This window comes from Eleginops maclovinus, chromosome 5, assembly GCF_036324505.1.
Source record: "Eleginops maclovinus isolate JMC-PN-2008 ecotype Puerto Natales chromosome 5, JC_Emac_rtc_rv5, whole genome shotgun sequence".
In the NCBI taxonomy this organism is placed as follows: domain Eukaryota; kingdom Metazoa; phylum Chordata; class Actinopteri; order Perciformes; family Eleginopidae; genus Eleginops; species Eleginops maclovinus.
The window spans coordinates 16,460,987-16,479,439 of NC_086353.1; the positions used below are offsets into that span (position 1 = coordinate 16,460,987).

The window sequence follows — 18,453 nt, forward strand, 5'->3', positions numbered from 1 at the left end:
TTTCTCAGTGTTCTTCTATCAAATGAGTCTCCTGGATATTTAAACTGGCTGAAATGATCAGTCAAACAATTACTGCAAATTGGTATTTTACATAGCAGCAGTGGCCATATATACTTGGGCCGCCAGCGCCACCTAGAGGGCCGCAAAACACTTTCAGTTTTGCACTTCTGGGCCGCAAGGGCCGCGGGACTGCATAGGTTATCAACTGAATACACCAGAGATATGTTATCCATGAGAAGCTCAGTTACAATGCAGCTTTCGACCACGTGGTGGCGGTAATGCATCAGTCAGTTGTTTAACAAGCTGCAATAGACAGAGAAGAAGACTGTCTTTTTCTCTACGCTAGATATATAGCGATATATATATAGCTGGCCAATAGAGGGCGCTAGGGCGCCGCCCCACCACTCACCTCTCACCACATTTCCTTGAATAAGACATAAAAAAAATTAAAGCGATCCAACGGAACTTGTCAAAAAGCCCATTATGGAGCTCCCCCTACAGGCTTGGAGGTAATGTACGTTTACGACACTGTCGGCCTCTCTCTTTCTCTTCCTTGCTTCATCAGTCAACGTCTTCTTTTTCTTCGGTGCCTCTGCCATGATGATGTACTGACAATGCTGCGCTTGCTTCTCCTTATACCTGGGTGCGTGGAGGGGGTCTATTTGTTATTGCGGTAGGTGTGCCAGAAAGCAAGTCGAAGTACTTCCGCTCATCTCCCGGCCCGGTCTAGCAAAGTTACATAGCGCAGTTATCTCACCTCAGACCCCCGATGGGCATGAAAGAGAGGCAAATCGTCATATTAAAAGTCATTCTAGCCGCTCAATTTTTTTCAAGCTGTTATTTTAAGGTACAAATGCTACATTGGATCGCTTTAAATAAAAATGAAATAATAAAATAAAAATATTTCTAAATATATGTATATATTTTTTTGGATGTGCAAGATAAATATTTCATAGTTGATGAGTAAAGTTGTTTCGTCCGTTGACATTGTCTGATTGTTGACGTATTTCCGCCCTGGGGCGCAGGACTCTCGTTAAACGTTGTACATGCGCAGTAGCTCCTCTTCAATACAAGAGATAGGACGATTTTGGGGCGCACCTCTCCTGCGCCCCGAGCTGAATGCAGCTGGATTTGGCGGCGGGGCTGACGTCACAGCCTTCTGTCATAAAGTATGTGTATTGTCCATGTTATATATGATATATATTATTTAAATATATAGATATAGAGATATATCTAGAGATAGATAGAGAGATATAGAGATAGATAGAGAGATATTTATTATATATGTATATTGGCCCTCTGTATAGTAATATAGCACATCTGTATATTTGTTCATACTACATCTGTTTATACTATGCCAATTATTCCCACCTCTTTATACTGCCCTTATCTTTACATAATCACTCTTAACTGTACATACTCTATATATCGCACTTGTTTCTTTTTGCACTTCTATCTATCTATCTAAAATGTTGTTTTTGTTGTTTTCATTTATGTAAATACACTCGTTTGATACCTTAGTACATGTATGCATGCTTTTTTTTTTTTTTTCATTTTGGAGTTATAGCCCCCCCTGGAGAAAACTCCACCAGCCGCCACTGCACTAAAGCCCTCAAAACTACAGCGGCATCTACAGACCAAGCACCCGACGCTCGTGGGAAAGCTAGTAGAATTTCTCAAAAGAAAAGAAAATGGGCTGCAGGTGCAGAAAAGGTCGGTCGTGTCACTGACTGGCAGCTCCAAATGTGCACTGAAAGCCAGCTACCTCGTAGCCAGACGTGTGGCACAGAGCAAGAAGGCGTTCACCATAGCGGAGGAGTTGGTTCTGCCTGCCGCTGTTGATATGTGCCGTGAGATGATCGGAGAGGCCGCTGCAAAGAAGCTGCTGACCATCCCACTGTCAAACGACGCTGAGTCACCGTATCGCGGACATGGCCTCAGACATACAGCATCAACTTCTTGAAAGAATAAAAAGTAGCCAGTTTTTCTCTTTACAACTAGCCGAGTCCACGGATGTCACGAATGCTGCACTGCTGCTGGTTTTTGTTTGCTATCGCTGGGACAGTAGTTTGCACGAAGACATACTGTTTTGTGGAGAGCTACCAACACGTACCACGGCTCAGGAATGTTTCCGCAGATCACATCCAGTTGCTGTATCACAGTGAAGTGAGATGGCTTTCAAGAGGACTAGTCCTCAAGCGTTTGTTTGAACTGAGGAATGAGGTCTTCTCTTTTCTCACTGAGAAAAACAATAATCTTGCACAGTACTATGCCAACACAATGTTCACAGCAAAACTTGCCTACCTCTGTGACATTGTTTCACTGCTGAACCAACTGAACATCTCACTTCAAGGAAGAAACAACAAATATGTTGCAGACAAAGTTCAAGCTTTCAAGAGGAAACTTGCTTTGTGGACCAAGAGGGCCCAGGAAAAGAGGATGGACATGTTTCCACTTTTGTCTGACATTTTGGAAAACTCCCCTCAGGTGAATATCAGTGACTCAGTCTCTCAGCACCTCTCACAACTGGCAGAGAAATTTGATAACTACTTTCCTGAGGATCCCAGAGAGGGAAACGTGGATTTTGGACCCATTTTCAGTGGATCCCACTAAAAATGATGTTGCTTTGCCCTCATATCTGGAATCCCAGCTTCTGGAAGTTTCCACTGACAGCACTTTAAAGTTGCAGTGGGCAAACTGGACCTGGGCTCCTTCTGGATTGCTGTCTCAAAGGAGTACCCATGTTTTGCACTGAGGGCCGTGAAAGTCCTTCTCCCATTCACGACTACATACCTGTGTGAATCAGGATTCTCCATTGTGGCCACAACCAAGACCAAAGCCCGAAACAGACTCAGAGCAATGCTGGAGGCTACTCTGAGAGTGAGCCTTTCCCCCATTCCACCCAGACTGGATCTGATTATGTCTCAGAGGCAGGCCCAAATGTCTCATTAAGAGATGAAGATAAAAAAGGGAGTTGTATTACTGTTGTTCATTGTTGTTATTATTGTTGTTATTGTTGATTTGTCACATATAAAGATTCTTCTGGTTCTGCATGCCTGCTGAAGCAATTGTGAAATGACTTCGCAGATTATAAGGCTATAGTTTCATTTGCACTTTATTTCAATTTTATTTACAGTTTATTTTATTTTAAAAAATATTCATATTATTTGAATGTATTTATTTTGTCACCTTTTTATTGATTGATTGATTTATATATATATTTGTAATTTTTTTTATTATAAGTCAAATCTAAATATTGGTCCTTTTTTAATTAAAAAGCCTGACTTGATCCTTTAAAAACATTTCTTGTCCCGCCTTGATTTGTGTCAGGAATTATAAGCCTGTTCAATGGCTTGATGTGTGTGCAGGTTTACATACACATGTCTAATAAAAGTCTTTGTGATGATCCCATTTTATCATGTCATTTTATTTGACAAGGTTTTTGCTTGTTAAACTGTAAGTGGATTTGGTTTATTATTGAATACAAATCAAACCGTGAGTGAGGTCAATTAAACCTATACAGTGTAAATATTTAATGGGCCCCGGGCCACTTTGTACTATAAAAATTGGGCCTCAAGGTCAAAAAAGTTAAGAACCCCTGGTCTAATCCACTGTTTCACTCAACAACAGTGCTACATGGTATAGTCACTTAAATTCCAGTTTTCATCCCCTTTTAGATGCACATTTCTGTTCCTTGTGTTACAGACAACAACACAGGTTCTGGTTAGAGAAAGGCTAGACTTTCACGTTTTTAAGTGTGGTAAATTCTAGCTTTGAAATGTTAGCAAGGAGTCCCAGTGTTGGGAGTCACGCGGAAATGTTCCTGTTTATAAAAGCAATACATTCTCTTCCACATACATACGCTGGGTCAGGTGAGTGCCTGCTTGTCACCTAAGCCCTTTGAAACTTTCAGAGTTGTTAATTATTAACACCGTGACATTGTGCTCAGGCTGAACAAAAAAACATGTGACCAAGTTGCTTCACCAGTGTTATAGCAGAGTGGCAAGGAGAAAGCCATCAATGGTATTTGACAGAAGAACATCAAATGTTGCAGAAGGTTCTATGATCTAATGAGACCAAATCATCTAAAAGCACGCTTCAGTCTGCAATAAATGAGAAGATCAGGGTGCTTCGCCATTTTTTCAGATCAGAGCCCTTAAAATATATACATTTATATTTTAGCAAGACAGAATATGACGTTGGATATGTGGGGTTTCGCTGAATCTCTGACTGCGGCTTTTTCTCACAGCTCTGACAGCACGTAGCAGGTCATGGGACCCGTATGCAGGACCGTTTAACGATTTGATTGGTTCCCTTTTGAAGCAGCTGTTTTGTGATTGGTGTTCTGTTTAGTCAGTCACTCATTCTGCTTTGTGATTGGTTATTTTCCGTTTCCGCGTCTCCTTTTTTTTTAATTGTCCTTCTTCCCGTTGAACTAATCGGTTCTAGTCCACTGCTACACCTGCTTATTCCGTTATTAATCCTGCCTATTCACAATATGGATGATTTTGACATGCTGAACGCGCCCACCGCTGGAAACGGAGTGGGCTCGGAGGAGGACCCCGCAGCCGCTTTCTTGGCCCAGCAGGAGAGCGAAATCGCGGGGATTGAGAACGACGAAGGCTTCAGCATCCTGGATAGCGGAGAGGTGCCTTCGTCGCTGGGAGACTCCAGCGGTGGGTGGCTGCTGTGGTCGAGCAGAGGCAGTTTAATGTTAACAATGCCTGTCTAGTTAGCTTTAACATTAGGTTGTTGTACCTGTTGTCTATTATAGTTCCCGTTATGTAGTCGTAATTGGATGGATCTCAGCTTGCTAATGTTAGCTTAGCTATATTAGCTTATTTAGTTTACCTAGCGTTTGCATGAACCCCAACGCTAAAACTCTGAATAAGTATGTTTGTTACGTCACGATGTAAGCATTTCTGAAAATGAATGAAGTTGTCTGATAAGCAGTAACTACCGTTACAGGGCGTGTCATTCATTGCTTCATATCCCAACAACCAGCTCACCTTACAGCCACAAGAGGACATTAATGTAGCTTGCGGACCTTTGGCCTCCATGACGGCCTCGTTTCCTCGAAGCTGTAGCTCTGTGGTTTAGCAGTTGATCAGAAGTGCTGACATATCATATTATGAACTATGTGTGTTTGGAAATCGTGAAGATCCAGCAGGCCAAGGTTCAAGATTCAGTTGCTTTAATGTCATGTGCACATAAGCTAGTGTAGAAATGGCAAGGAAGTTCTTAAATCCCGAGCTCCTCCAACAATGCAACATAGTTGCATAAGACATAAAACAAACCAAAAATAGTGCTATAAAAAGCCTACATACATGTAAATAAAACATGATTTATATGACCGTTTATTGGAGTGTCCTCCAGTTGTCATTGTAGAGATGTGGTTGTTTTTTTCTGAAATATTTTTGAATAATGTCTGCGGTTTCCTTTTGTCAGCAGTTCATTTCTAACAACTATTATCTTTTTATTTTTGCAGATGGGGCTGTCAATGGAGATCTTCATGGGGTAATACTTTTTTCACAATTTCGCTCTCAAATTGTAAAATTTCCCAAGTCTCCCGTCATAAGGTTTGTTCCTGTGTTTTGTGTTTGCATGAGCAGACTTTTTCAGCCTATTCATGCTCATAAAGTTACACACTTCATTTTACAAATCAAACATATTTCTTTGTTTGATCGCTGAAGAAGAATTTGCCAATAAAAAGTTAGGTGGGTGAAGCAGTCGCGGTAAAATAGATTATAAGACCATAAAGCAGCCTTGCCGATGGGATGTTGAGATTTGCTCAAATGTTTTTCTTCCCTTTGTGCAGCCACCATGCATACTTTTAATTGTATTTTAAAATATGTGTTTTTGTCAAATTTAAGTGGTGAAAATATTTGTTTCCTTTGAGCACTAGCAGTGAGAGTTCAATGCTGACCTCAGATGTTTAAATATCTGGAGGATTCTGTCTAACTTCCCTTTCCTGTGCTGTTGTGGCAAAATTGCTGCCTTTTGCAGTGTCAGGTCTTCTTGGCACTGAGAGACTAAGCTGATTAAACTCAAAGGTGGGCAGTTATTCCCCACAAACTGTAATGCGCTTCTAACAACAGTCCCACTATATGCAAATTGAAAGCAGGAATAGAACTTCCGGATTATAGTGAACAAATATTAATAATTTGGATAATTTGCCATATCTTTATATTTGACCTTGATAAAATAATTTTCTGTGAACACCTTTATCTCTAAACGTCTTTGTTCTCAGGAAATCAACGGCCCATCTGATGCCTATGCAGCAATTTCAAGTGCAGACCGGCTGCAGGCTGAACCTGAAAGTCTTCGCAAGTGGAGAGAGGAGCAAAGCGAACGGCTGCTGTTGCTAGGTAAGCATTGACCAGAGGGTTTTTATTAGGGAACAGGATGGGCCATTGCTGCCTAAGAAGTGTAGAGAGACATTTTGAGATCCAAGCCAAGTGATAAAGATTCAAACATAGCTGTTTATTTGTAATATTATGTTGGGCTGTGTGTAAAATGTGTCCTGCCCTTAAGTTATTATCATTCATTACATTTACATTACATGTTACTTGCTAGACGCTTTTATCCAAAGCGACTTGCATACACTCAATACGGTGGACAATCCCCACAGGAGCAATTTGGTGTAGAAGTGTCTTGCCCAGGGACACAGTGGCATGCTGACTGCAGTGGGGATGAACCAGTGCTCTCCTGATCTGAAGATCAGCACACTAACTCACTGAGCCACACCCTCCCTGTCATTCCTGACACTTTACTTTTTTTATTGACCCTCTCCTCGCTGTTTTCCCTCACCAGATGAAAACTCTATCAAGCAGGAGTCTGAGTGGAAGGATAAAGCCAAGGTGGAGCTGGAAGAGTGGCACGCCAGGCAGGACGAGCAGTTGGAGAAAACCAAAACCAATAACAGGTACTGGCTTCAAAGTGGGTTAAAATAAGGACACAAGGAACAAAGGAAACAAAGCAGGGGTTCATCCTACCACGAAAAAGAAAATACAAGATGATATGGGGAATCTGCAAAACGTTTTCCATAAATGATACTCCTTAAACAAGAGCCGCAGTCTTGGATTCAGCCATTATGCCAAACCCAAAGGGTTGGCAGAAGAGATGGGTCCACCTTAGCCTAAAGGTTCCAGGAAGACAATGTTCTTCTTGTTCTTCTACACAATGTTTGTAACCTGAGCTAGCCAGAACTCTCTGGATCCTATTCAAGTTGTATTTTCCAATTCATGGAAAACAATGTGAAGGCAAGCCTTTTCCCCTGAAGGCAACCTGATATTCTACTGTATATGAGGAAATACAACTTAAATATTATTGTATCATTTCATGATTTGACATGACTTTAGCCCCGCAAAAAAATGTCTTCAGTGTGAGATTGGTTTCCTGTTATTTTGGTGTAGCACAGTGGCTCAAAAGAATAATCCAATAACTGTTTTGTGCAAAAATTATCTTCTGACTATGTTGACGGATGTAGTATCTCGTCTTTTTTCAGATAAATTAATTACGTTTCTGTCTCAGTTTCTCCTCTGCTGTAATTTTACCGTCTTGCCCCATTAATAATAAACTACCGGCGGACAACAACGCTCATCTAGTAACCCTGCGTCTGGGGGAAATGTTTGACTCTTTTTCACTTTGTCTATTAACTGTCATTCCAATGTCAAAGAATTAGGAATGCAACTAAAACTAATTTTCATAATTTATTAATTTATTTCTTCTTTCCTTCCACTAATCACTTAGTTTACTTTTGAATGTAAAGAACATATATTACCATGTATGACATTCCAGCCAAATAAAATCCAGAAGTTTTCATATTTTAAAATCAGTGATAAGCAAATGAGTCGTTTTACAGCAGCTGGTAACTATTTTAGTATGTTCCGATGATGACTTGCGTAAAATATATAGTCTTCAGGATTCAGTTAATTGCCTCAGAAGGTGTCATAGTTGGAATTTAGTAGTACTCTTTACCGTCTGGGATTACTTCAATGCTCTGAGCTGTGTGGCGGATCACCAGAGATGTGTAATTAAAAGATTTCAGGTATCAGACACAATCGGCTGCAGGCCTCCCTGAGCCTTTGAAACCCTTTGACACTGAGCTCTTTATAATATGCCTCAGGTAATTCTTGTGCGGTAACCTATAATGCTTGTGTTTCCATCCTCTCCTCCCTTTTATCGCTGTCTCTCTTCTCTCCTGCCTTCTTGCTGCTCTGTCGTTGGGCGGATGTTTGTCCAGGGTTCTGGATGAAGACTTCTACAAGCAGCCCTTCTCTGAGCTCATTGGTTATGTGTATGTTGCTCCAACTAACATCCTTCAGTTTCATCCTTTTGGTTTTTTTCCCCCTTCCATTGTCATCGACTCCCAGCATCCTACCATTACCATCATCTCATTAATTAGGAAATTACTTACTTCCCTTTTCGTTGCCTTGTTTTAGTTCCGTCTTTGAGTTTTTACATGTTTTAACTACTTAAAACTGTTACACCTGTCATGTAGCTTCTATTTTTTTCTCTTTCTGATGTGCAGTAATAATTTCCACCCGATATGTCTGCATGTCATTTGTGAGCAGATGCCTGTCAGAGTTCAGTAGAGAGTGACTGCATGCCAATACACGCACTGCTACGCAACTTACTAACATCCATGAACATCAAATTAATTATTTCATCACTGCGTTTAATCCATTATTCACTTCCATACTATCTTTCTCCCCCATTTCAGCAAAAACATTTTGCAAAAACATGGATCTCCAACAATTAACACATGGTTACATTAATTGTATTTACTCGTAACAGAAAGTGCCTTGTGTCGTACTTAATATATTTTGATATTGTTTTTTTAATTGAATTGTTATTCAGTGGGATGCATATAGATTAGTTAGAATTGGACTCCTCCTTCTTCTTCAAATTCCTGTATTCCTAGCCCCAGTTATGTTAAAGCTAGAGCTATGCGCAGGAATAGGCACGTTTCAAACTGCGTAAGGTAAAGTTGTATTTCTTTCCTTGGACTGATAGCTCATTTATAGTTTTGGGACATTAATCTCCTCTTCCCAAAATACAGGTTTGTTTCCATCATTTCCACTATCTTTCTCCTCAAAGTCTAAATAACGCCATTAATCAATACCGGTAACACAACTGTTTCAAACTGACCTGTATTCATGCAGTTAAATGTTAGCTGCTCTGTAGCTGCTGCTGTCCAACATGATGAGATGCTAATTTGCTAGTCGAGCTATCCAATATGCTGAGCTGTGCAGCCTTTGGTTTTGCTATCAATTTATTTTGGAGTTCACACTGGCCTGCCTTGTGGAGTACGCGTTTCTTTTGCTTATCATTAGTACTATCAGCTCTGATTTCCGATTTAGAGGAGAGACCGAACCTGTACCAGCATAGCAGTCAGTTCATCCTATTTTTTATCAAGGAAATGGCCACCATGACTGAATGATGAAAGGATTATGCTTTGGTGGAAGTCACATCTTTGACCATAAATCTAAAAGGATAACACAAGGAAGTTCTGACATTTGGATATGATGGTTGTAAACTGCAACTAGGCCGGTCGGCGCAGTCACAAAACTCAAAGTTATTTGAGTTTAGAAATGCAGAACTGAAAGTTGTGTTATTTTATGATAGTTTACCATTCACTCTAGAAAAAAACTTCAACATTTTTTGGTTAATTGTTGAGCCAGGCTTATTTTCCTATTTTATTTCCATTATATTTACAACTTAATATTGACATACATATCCTCATGATTTTTTACTGCCTAAGGGTCAAATTAATTTGGCTTGGAAATTAAGAATTTATTTGTTGTTTTTTAAAATGTAAGCAGAATTTTTGTGAGCAGTTTTTGCAGAATATTCTCATCTGGTAGGAACAGAAAGACACTGAATCCCACTACTTCTCCTTCTTCATCTTGTTGGTGTGAGACCATGAGAGGGACTCTAGGGGCCTCATTATAAGCAGTCAGATGGATGAAATGGGCTTGAATGGTGGCCCGAGATTGTATGTTGAAATATTATATTAAGCACAGCCTTATACATGAGACCCCAGACTATAATGTCCTTTGCTGTCTAACTGAGAAAAAAAATTGTGACGCAAAACCGTATTTTCTTCTCACCAAAACCAAAGGTTGCACATTTGGCACCTACAGTTTTTACAAACAGAAATCTGAAAAGAGAATTGTCGCTTTTGCATGTTTGCTTCCCACATCTGCATTGAACTCATTTTTGTTGTCTTTCATTTCGTCCCCTCTCTCTCTCTTCTATATTCTGACTTGTGAAACTGTTTCTCCTTGTTTTCTTTTCCTATGCACCTTAAAGCACACACATTAACCATCCTTGCTACCGCCTAGACCAGTTAAGTAAAAATATGAAACCCCACAACCTTCAAATACTTTATATTTTTCAGAGGGGATAGATGCAGTCCTGTGTGTATGTGTGTGTTAGAAATGTGTATGTTGCACAGATACCCTGTTTACTTTCCCAGCAGTTAGATCCACTGCCTAGTCATAGGTTTGTTATAATGTCCCTTCGTTGATGTTGTGGCCCTTATTTAGTCCCTTTTTGTGTATTTGTAATTGGTTGTGACGGTGATTGTTCATTGGCTTCTCATCCCCATTTTGCTTTCTGTACTGTGTGTACTAAGTAGTTAGTGCTTGCAGGGTGGGGGATATAACAAAAGTATTACGGCAGTGGAAAATTACTCTTTTGGGGTTGGTGGTTTGGGATGAATTTTAGATTTGTTTAGCCATAATCTGTGGCTTGCATCTCCAAATGTCTTGTGAAAGTGGCTCTGATCCATTTTCAGTTTTTAGCTGTCTTTTTATTCTTTTTTTCCCTCTTGTGTTTTAATTTCAAGATCTAGCGTTAATAACCTTTTTATGTTTATTTGAAAGATGGTTAAAGGCATCAAACCTTTACAAAAAGACCATAGTTGATCTGTTCAACAATTAGGATACATACAAAATAAACACATTTTTTTGCCACACCTCCAAATAGCCTGTTTTTCAGCCGCAGTGCAATGCATGGCTAAGGCCCAGCAATGCTTTCAGTTATTTTGGACTTGGTTAAAAAGGAAAACACTTGCCATTATCGTTCGTTCTTAATCGAGGACCCGTATAAAGATGAGCTTACATCCTTATACCAGGGTCTTGCAGAAGAAACAAGTTCGTCGTAAATATGAAACCACAAGGCAAGTGTACAACGTGTACAGGTGTGGGAACTCCCCTGCCACTCCCAACTGCATTTTTAACCAACCAAAGATGCTCATCAGACCTTTTAATATGATTTTGTTCAGTTTGGTTTTTTGGTTTTCTTTGGAATTCCCATGTGTTTTAAATGTACTTCCCTTTACTTTTGTGGTGAGATAAAACAAAAACAGGAGATTGTACTGTTATGTGTAAGCAGTGTTGAGGGCATGCGACAGTTAATTACAGTGCTGTAGCTTGTTCCTCTTTGTGTAACGTAAAACAAATAGATGTAAATAATTTCTGTGTTGTGATTGGACTGTCCTGCCCTGAGGTAGACTCTGCTGAATCATCGAAGTCTCACTGAGCCATAAAACAAGATTGCTTTCGCTCAATAGATTTGAGGAGTGTTTCTCAAATCTTAATGTGAGATGTACATTTCAACTTTTAAAGGGAATGAAATTCAAAGGCGAAATATCATGAAAAACACATTTTCAATGCTTACTAAACAACAAATGTAATCCTTTTTTTAAATATAAGAAAAATGAAATACTAGAGGCCTGGGTGAGTTTCCCTGACAGGTGTGTGTCAGTGATCAGCAGAGGACTTCCTAAGAGCCGTACATGTACCTTTTTGGTGTATTCAACTTCTTCCTCCACTGATTGTTTTCTATTCCATCTCCTTTTTCCTTCTTCCCTGGTGCAGAGCGGCTGAGGAGGCCATGATTTCAGACCTGGATGAGAATAACCCTGGCACAGAGTGGGAGCGTGTGGCTCGCCTCTGCGACTTCAACCCCAAGTCCAGCAAGCAGGCCAAAGATGTGTCCCGCATGCGCTCCGTCCTCATCTCCCTGAAGCAATCCCCGCTGGTACGCTAGGCAGCCGATCGACTCGGGGCCTCATTCCATATCATCCTCTATTATCACCACACACCAACCAACCCAACGACCACAATCTGTATTATGAAGACAAGGTGAAGTCGCCCCCCCCCCCCCCCCCCGGAAGTATAGCCAGTGGTCCTATCTCCACCTAGCATTTTCTCCAAAGTTTTACCCGTGTGAACCTCTTCCACAGACCAATCATAACCGCGTTATTCCTGTTCGTTGTTGTTTCACACACAGAGATTAAAGCCTGTCGGTCTGTGGTCTGATGTAACACTGGACACAAAAAGGGAAGGCTTGATGTTTGGGCCTACAGTTACACTACAACCTGCTACAATCGGACCCCAAACATTGTCAATATCATTCCCATGATGCTGTACTCTTATTGCTTTACCTATCATTCTCATGAATCGTTCTCTGACCTACCAGGGTTGATTGCTGTTAAATGGTTGTTAATCCAAATGTTTCCCATCCTTCTTTTTCTTTGTTGTTTTTTTAAGGACCAAACTCTTAAGACAAAACTCCAAATTCAGTCCGTGTACTTTCAACTGTGTGTAGAGCTTGCTTGTGACATTGTTAGATTTCCAATCTATGCATTTCCTTTTGAAAAGCCTCTCCCTCCCCAAGTCAGGAACTCGACAAAGTCCAGGTGTGTGTGTGTGTGTGTGTGTGTGTGTGTGTGTGTGTGTGTGTGAGAATATATATAAAACATGTATGTCACTGAAGTAAGACAGTTGTTGTTATAAAGAGAACTAGATATTAGCCAGCTGTTGTTTACCCATCTTGTTCATGTCCATTTCAAATATCAGTAAAAAGTGAATAAAAACGGTTCTCCTGTCATTCTTCAACTGGATGTTTTATTGTCATGTATTGACTACATCCTGAACATTTTATTGTAAATTAATCTTGTCTTGTTGTAGCACTTTAAGAGAGAAGGTGTACTTTAAGAAAGAACTGATGGGACCACAGTGAACTGAAGCAAACAGGCTGATTGATAGTGAGTAGAAAGTTAGGGTAATGACAACATGCTTTTGAAAATAAATAATTTTAAAAAAGCACAATGGTTGAAGAATAGACTGAAATTCAGAGAGTAGCTATTTAGTCAAGTGCTGTACCTCCATCTCAGATGAAAATGTCATACCTTTTACTGTACTACATTTATTTGATAATTTAAGTTACTTTGTTACTTAGCTTATGTTAAAATAAGATTAATGTAATCCTTGTGAAGTTCATGAACAACCCAGCAGTGTACATACTGTAGTAAAATAAAAAAGCAGCTCCTTTAACAGCTGTAACATTATGATCAGAAAACAATACATCCAGTGATGTATATTATTCTAAGGGACACTTTAAGTTGTAGTTAATACTTTAGTAGGTTTACTTAAGTTTATAAATAAAGGACTTTTTACTGTAACAGTTTTTCCAAACTCTGGTATTACTACCATTATGTAGGTAAAAGAAAATACATTGCTCAAAAAAAGGAACACTTTAATCAGAGTATAGCATCAAGTCAATTACATTTCCGGGACATTAATCTGGTCAGTTAAGTAGCAGAGGGGGTTGTTAATAACTTTCAGCTGCTTTGGTGTCAATGAAATTAACAACAGATGCAATAGAGGGCAAACAATGAGACGATCCCCAAAACAGGAATGGTTTTCCTGCCAGAGCCCTACAAAATGACTTCCAGCAGGCCACTGGTGTGAATGTCTCTGACCAAACAATCAGAAACAGACTTCATGTGGGAGGCCTGAGGGCCCAACATCCTCTAGTGGTCCTTTTGCTCACTGCCTGGCACCCAGGGGCGTAGCCAGGACATTATTTCTGGGGGGGCCAGCTCTGGCCAGTCTTTTATTTGGGGTGGCACTTGATTGTCAAAAACTACTATTTTAAAACTCACGCACTGCATCACTCAGAGCAGCAGTTTTTCTAACAGCTCATCTAGCCATAAACAATGGATTGAACCTTCTTATGGACACTAATGATGTCTTACTGTTACTGATAATCCCATGTTATTGGAATGGGTGCTTAGATAATGTGCGAGTGCGATGTGTCATGATTATGTGAGGGGGTTCAGGACTTTAACATGAGAAGGGGAAGCTTTTAGTGCAAATGACAGAAAGACACGATATGAATTGTCATTTTAGGCGATCATTTATTAAAGTAAACTGTAGCCTTTTAAGTGCAATATTCATTTTATTTGCGATAATAAACATATGTATATATAAAGAGTAAAAAATAAACGTCACACACACACATGTCCCATAAAACATAAAGAAAAACAAATATCAACAATGTGTAAAATGTACATTGAATTGTGTGTGTGTGTGTGTGTGTGTGTGTGTGTGTGTGTGTGTGTGTGTGTGTGTGTGTGTGTGTGTGTGTGTGTGTGTGTGTGTGTGTGTTGTGTGTGAGAACATGTACATTGAACTGTTTCACTACAAACAGTGTGTGTGTGTGTGTGTGTGTGTGTGTGTGTGTGTGTGTGTGTGTGTGTGTGTGTGTGTGTGTGTGTGTGTGTGTGTGTGTGTGTGTGAGTGAGTGAGTGAGTGAGTGAGTGAGTGAGTGAGTGAGTGAGTGAGTGAGTGAGTGAGTGAGTGAGTGAGTGAGTGAGTGAGTGAGTGAGTGAGTGAGTGAGTGTAGGTAGATCCATGTAAATAATTTGACAATTGTCTTTTTTGTAATTCTTGAGAACATATCTGAGAGTGTCTGTCTGGGAAGCTGACCAGATAAGTCTAAATAGAACAGACATGTACTAACATTGCAATACCCATGTCACATAATACACTTTAGGAAAAACAAAAGAATGTTGGGGCTGTTAATGATGCAGAATTGGCAGGTATAACAGACAGATGCTGGTTACTTAGCTGTTAGTTTACAGCAGCTGTATTCTTCGGTTGTGATGATTTCTAGCAAATCGATCAACAAACTCATCTAAATTTAAAGACGCTGCCCTCCTGTGTTCTATGCTCAACACCCCTAGATCACTCAGCCTATCCTCTCCCATTGTAGTTCTCAGGTGTGTTTTGACAAGCTTCAAGCAGGAAAAACTGCGTTCACAAGCAGCTGTGCTGACAGGTATTGCCAATGCAATTTTACAAAGCCTGGAGAAAACATCAAAGACATCCTGGTATGGTTCAATAAAAGCTGCCAGCTCTACAATTGTAGGTGGTCTCTGCATCCCTTGCTTTATCTTACGATCTAAAACTCTTTTAATTTGGTAGAGCTCATGCTCAAGGTCCACAAGGTCACACCCATACAATTTGGCAAATGCAAAAAGGCTATCTTTGTCACAGAAGCTTCTGCTACTTGGATTTAAAGCTTGTATTCCACGCATTATGTCACAATTCTGATTGGAGAATCTGTTCCTGAGCTCAATGAGCATCCGGTCCAATACCAGATTAAAGATTCCTGTCCTGTAATAATCTTTGCCATCGCCTGTTTCTTGTCTGCCCACAGTAGACAGAACATGGTATCCCTGTAGCTTTGAACTTAGTGTTCTCTTACGTTTTGGAGCAGTGTCTACAGAGACATCACATTGCTTTGCAAGCTCCAAAACAGTGTCCCACAAATCACCAAACACCTGCTGCTCACTCCTGTAAGATTCAAAAGTACTAATAAGTGCCTCCACAAGATCCACTGCTTTGGCCAAATCAAGAGAGGAAGACTGGAGCATGTCTGACAGTAATTTTGCATCTCCCAGAAGTTTCTTAAATATGGCAAGAAACACAATGAACTGGAAATCAATCTGAGGCAAAAGGCCTCTGGCACCTACTGACCTCTCGCCACTGTTCTCATCACCCAGTTCCTCAAGAACTTTCACAACTGCTGGCAACCTATCCCACAAATTACGGCAAGCATAATATCTGGAGGCCCACCGTGTGTCACTCAACATTTGCAACTCTCTGGGTGCACCTGCATACATCTCCTGTTGCACCTGTAACCATTTGGGATGCACTGCCGATCCAGACATGTAGACGTACAGCTGTTTTAATAAGGAAAAGAAGCAATCAGCCTCTGGGATCCCTCTCACAGTGTCCACCAGCACCAGATTAAGGCAATGCGCATTACAGTGAACGTAGAAAGCCAGCTTCGCTACTTCCTTAATTCGGGCCTGCACACCACTGTGCTTGCCACTCATGACTGCAGCCCCGTCATAAGACTGCCCAACAAGGTTAGTCTTATATTCTAGACCATATTTGGACAAGAGGTGAATTATTTTTATTGTCAAGCTCTCCGCATCTAGCTTCTCTGCTACCTCGAATTCCAGAAAACTTTCAAGGATTTCACCATTGTAATAGTATCTCAAAACAAAAGACATTTGTTCCATTTTTTTTTTGTCTTTAGTCTCATCCACAAGTATGCTAAAAGCACCACTTTCCTTGACTTCTTTGATTATTGATGTGCGCACCATCTCTGCTAAGCATGACAAAATCTCATTTTGTATGTCAGGACTTGTATATTTAGCATTCCTGGGACCATCCATCTTTTTCAAAATCTTGTCGTCATGGTTTGCTATGATATTCAACATACCCAAAAAGTTCCCTTTCCTGCTTGAGGCCTCAGATTCACGATGCCCTCGCAGAGCAATGTTCTCGGTTGCACAATGAAGAACCACTTCAGCAAGAGTTTTGATGTACCCCCTGTTCTCTTCAACAGTTTTGTTGTACTCTTTATTTAATTGCCCCATTAGAGATCCCTGATTTTTTTCTGCAATTTGGTATTCTTTCCATGCTAGCATGGCATTCTTGTGATGCTCAGATCTACTATGTGCAGCATACCCTCCGTCTGTATAGGTAGCTTTCTTCCAGTTTTTGAAACCGGAACCTGAATTAAACGTAGACTCATGGCCAGGTAAGCTGAAATGCCTGCAGGCAAAGCAAAAGGTGGAGTCTTCACATATTGAGTACTCCAACCAGGGGTGAACTTCATACCACTCACCCTTGAAGCTCCTGCTTCTGTCTCCCTGGAGTGTCTTGGGGAAATTAACTTTAGGTTGAGCTGGAGCTTCACCCCTGGACTTGGAAATGTCTGTAAAACACCAAAGAATCCCATTAATATCAGCTTTTAACATAAATGCTATCCACTTCCAATTACATGTTGTTCTTTAGTTGTTTTTTAAGACTAAACATGCAATCATTAACATTTTACAGATTTAATAAATACATGTTTATTATATGGCCAGCCTTTAAATTATTGTTGTTTGCCATAACCCGACCGAACATGTCCCATTATTCAGCTACTGATAACCACTCACCTGGAGGGCAGACTTTGTAATTAAATTCTCTTCTCCTAGTATCAGTCTCCTCCTCCTGCTCTGTCTCTGTCAACTTGTCTGCTGAATATTCACTGCCACTTGCTTCCCTTTCTGTACTTGTCATGCTTTCGCAACTAGCTCCTTCTGTTTCCCTTTCTCTGTCTGCAACATTCTCTGTCGTGCTAGCTTGCTGGTCTCTGGTGCTGGCAAAAAAAGCGCTGATTTTTCTGTCTCCCCCTGAGGCACTTATCCTTTTCATTGTGTCCTTTTTAAAGAAAAGTTTTACACAACATTAACTTTAGATTGCTTTTATTCCATTTCAAGTGTAAACTAGCGACAGTGCGTTATCTATGACTTAGTGACACCTGGGAATGGACTTAAGCTAACTAGCTAGCGATAGCTCGCTAGCCATAGATCATTTTACAAGTTTGCAAAAATAACAACAGCAGCCTTACTCAACTCACTCTGCCACAAATCCTTAATGTCGAGACATCATTACACATTTAATTGAGTGTGAAGATAACTAAATGATCTTATCATTTCAATGATCCTTTCAAGTATCACCAACTTACTCACCTGTTAGTTACAGTGGTATATAATCCGTGTATCATTCGTTCATTTGTTTTTCCGATTTCAAAACCAAAACCAGAAATCGGATTACGGTTCGTTTTCTCGTTTTTCCGATTTCAAAACCAAAACCAGAAATCGGATTACGGTTCGTTTTCTCGTTTTTCCGATTTCAAAACCAAAACCAGAAATCGGAACCAGAAATCGGATTACGGTTCGTTTTCTCGTTTTTTCGATTATGCACCCCCAAAAATGGAAAATGAAACAATCGGATAACAAATGAACGAATGATACACGGATTCTTGCGCAGGGCTGGCAGGGCTCGTTTGGTTGTCAGGGAAACCAAACAATCGCGAGCCACAGGGTAAAAGATCATCGGTGCCTACTGTATGAAGCAGCTTGTAACATGGGGGTTTTGAGCATTTGATCTAAATAAATACGTCATATGTTTAATCCTTACTTTAGCAATCTCCATCGTAGCCTATTCGCGTAGGTCTGTCATTGTTATGTGCATTGTTGTTGTTGGCTGATATCAGGCTAGCTTACTATGAAAAACCCATGAAAGTCCA

General features: G+C 40.3%; 1 protein-coding gene across 3 annotated transcripts; it reads left to right on the forward strand.

The window, feature by feature from the left end:
- Window positions 1-4,404: 4,404 nt before the first annotated feature.
- clta (clathrin, light chain A) lies at window positions 4,405-12,911 on the forward strand. Of its 3 annotated transcripts, XM_063883482.1 has the most exons (7): window positions 4,405-4,676; window positions 5,489-5,517; window positions 6,251-6,368; window positions 6,814-6,925; window positions 8,246-8,299; window positions 10,318-10,353; window positions 11,889-12,911. In XM_063883482.1, the coding sequence occupies exons 1-7, from the start codon at window positions 4,499-4,501 to the stop codon at window positions 12,058-12,060; spliced, it is 699 nt and encodes a 232-aa protein (XP_063739552.1). In that variant the 5' UTR covers window positions 4,405-4,498; the 3' UTR covers window positions 12,061-12,911. The 3 variants fall into 3 exon arrangements, with proteins under 3 accessions (XP_063739552.1, XP_063739553.1, XP_063739554.1); XM_063883483.1 differs by lacking the exon at window positions 10,318-10,353; XM_063883484.1 differs by lacking the exons at window positions 8,246-8,299; window positions 10,318-10,353 and having other exon boundaries at window positions 4,408-4,676.
- Window positions 12,912-18,453: the final 5,542 nt, after the last annotated feature.

Excerpts from the sequence above, each read along its gene's own strand:
- clta (XM_063883482.1), top strand. The coding sequence starts at position 4,499 with ATGGATGATTTTGACATGCTGAACGCGCCCACCGCTGGAAACGGAGTG. Across the intron at positions 8,300-10,317 it reads TCTGAGCTCATTGGTTATGT|CACACACATTAACCATCCTT; the intron begins GTATGTTGCTCC and ends TGCACCTTAAAG. Across the intron at positions 10,354-11,888 it reads CCTTGCTACCGCCTAGACCA|AGCGGCTGAGGAGGCCATGA; the intron begins GTTAAGTAAAAA and ends TCCCTGGTGCAG.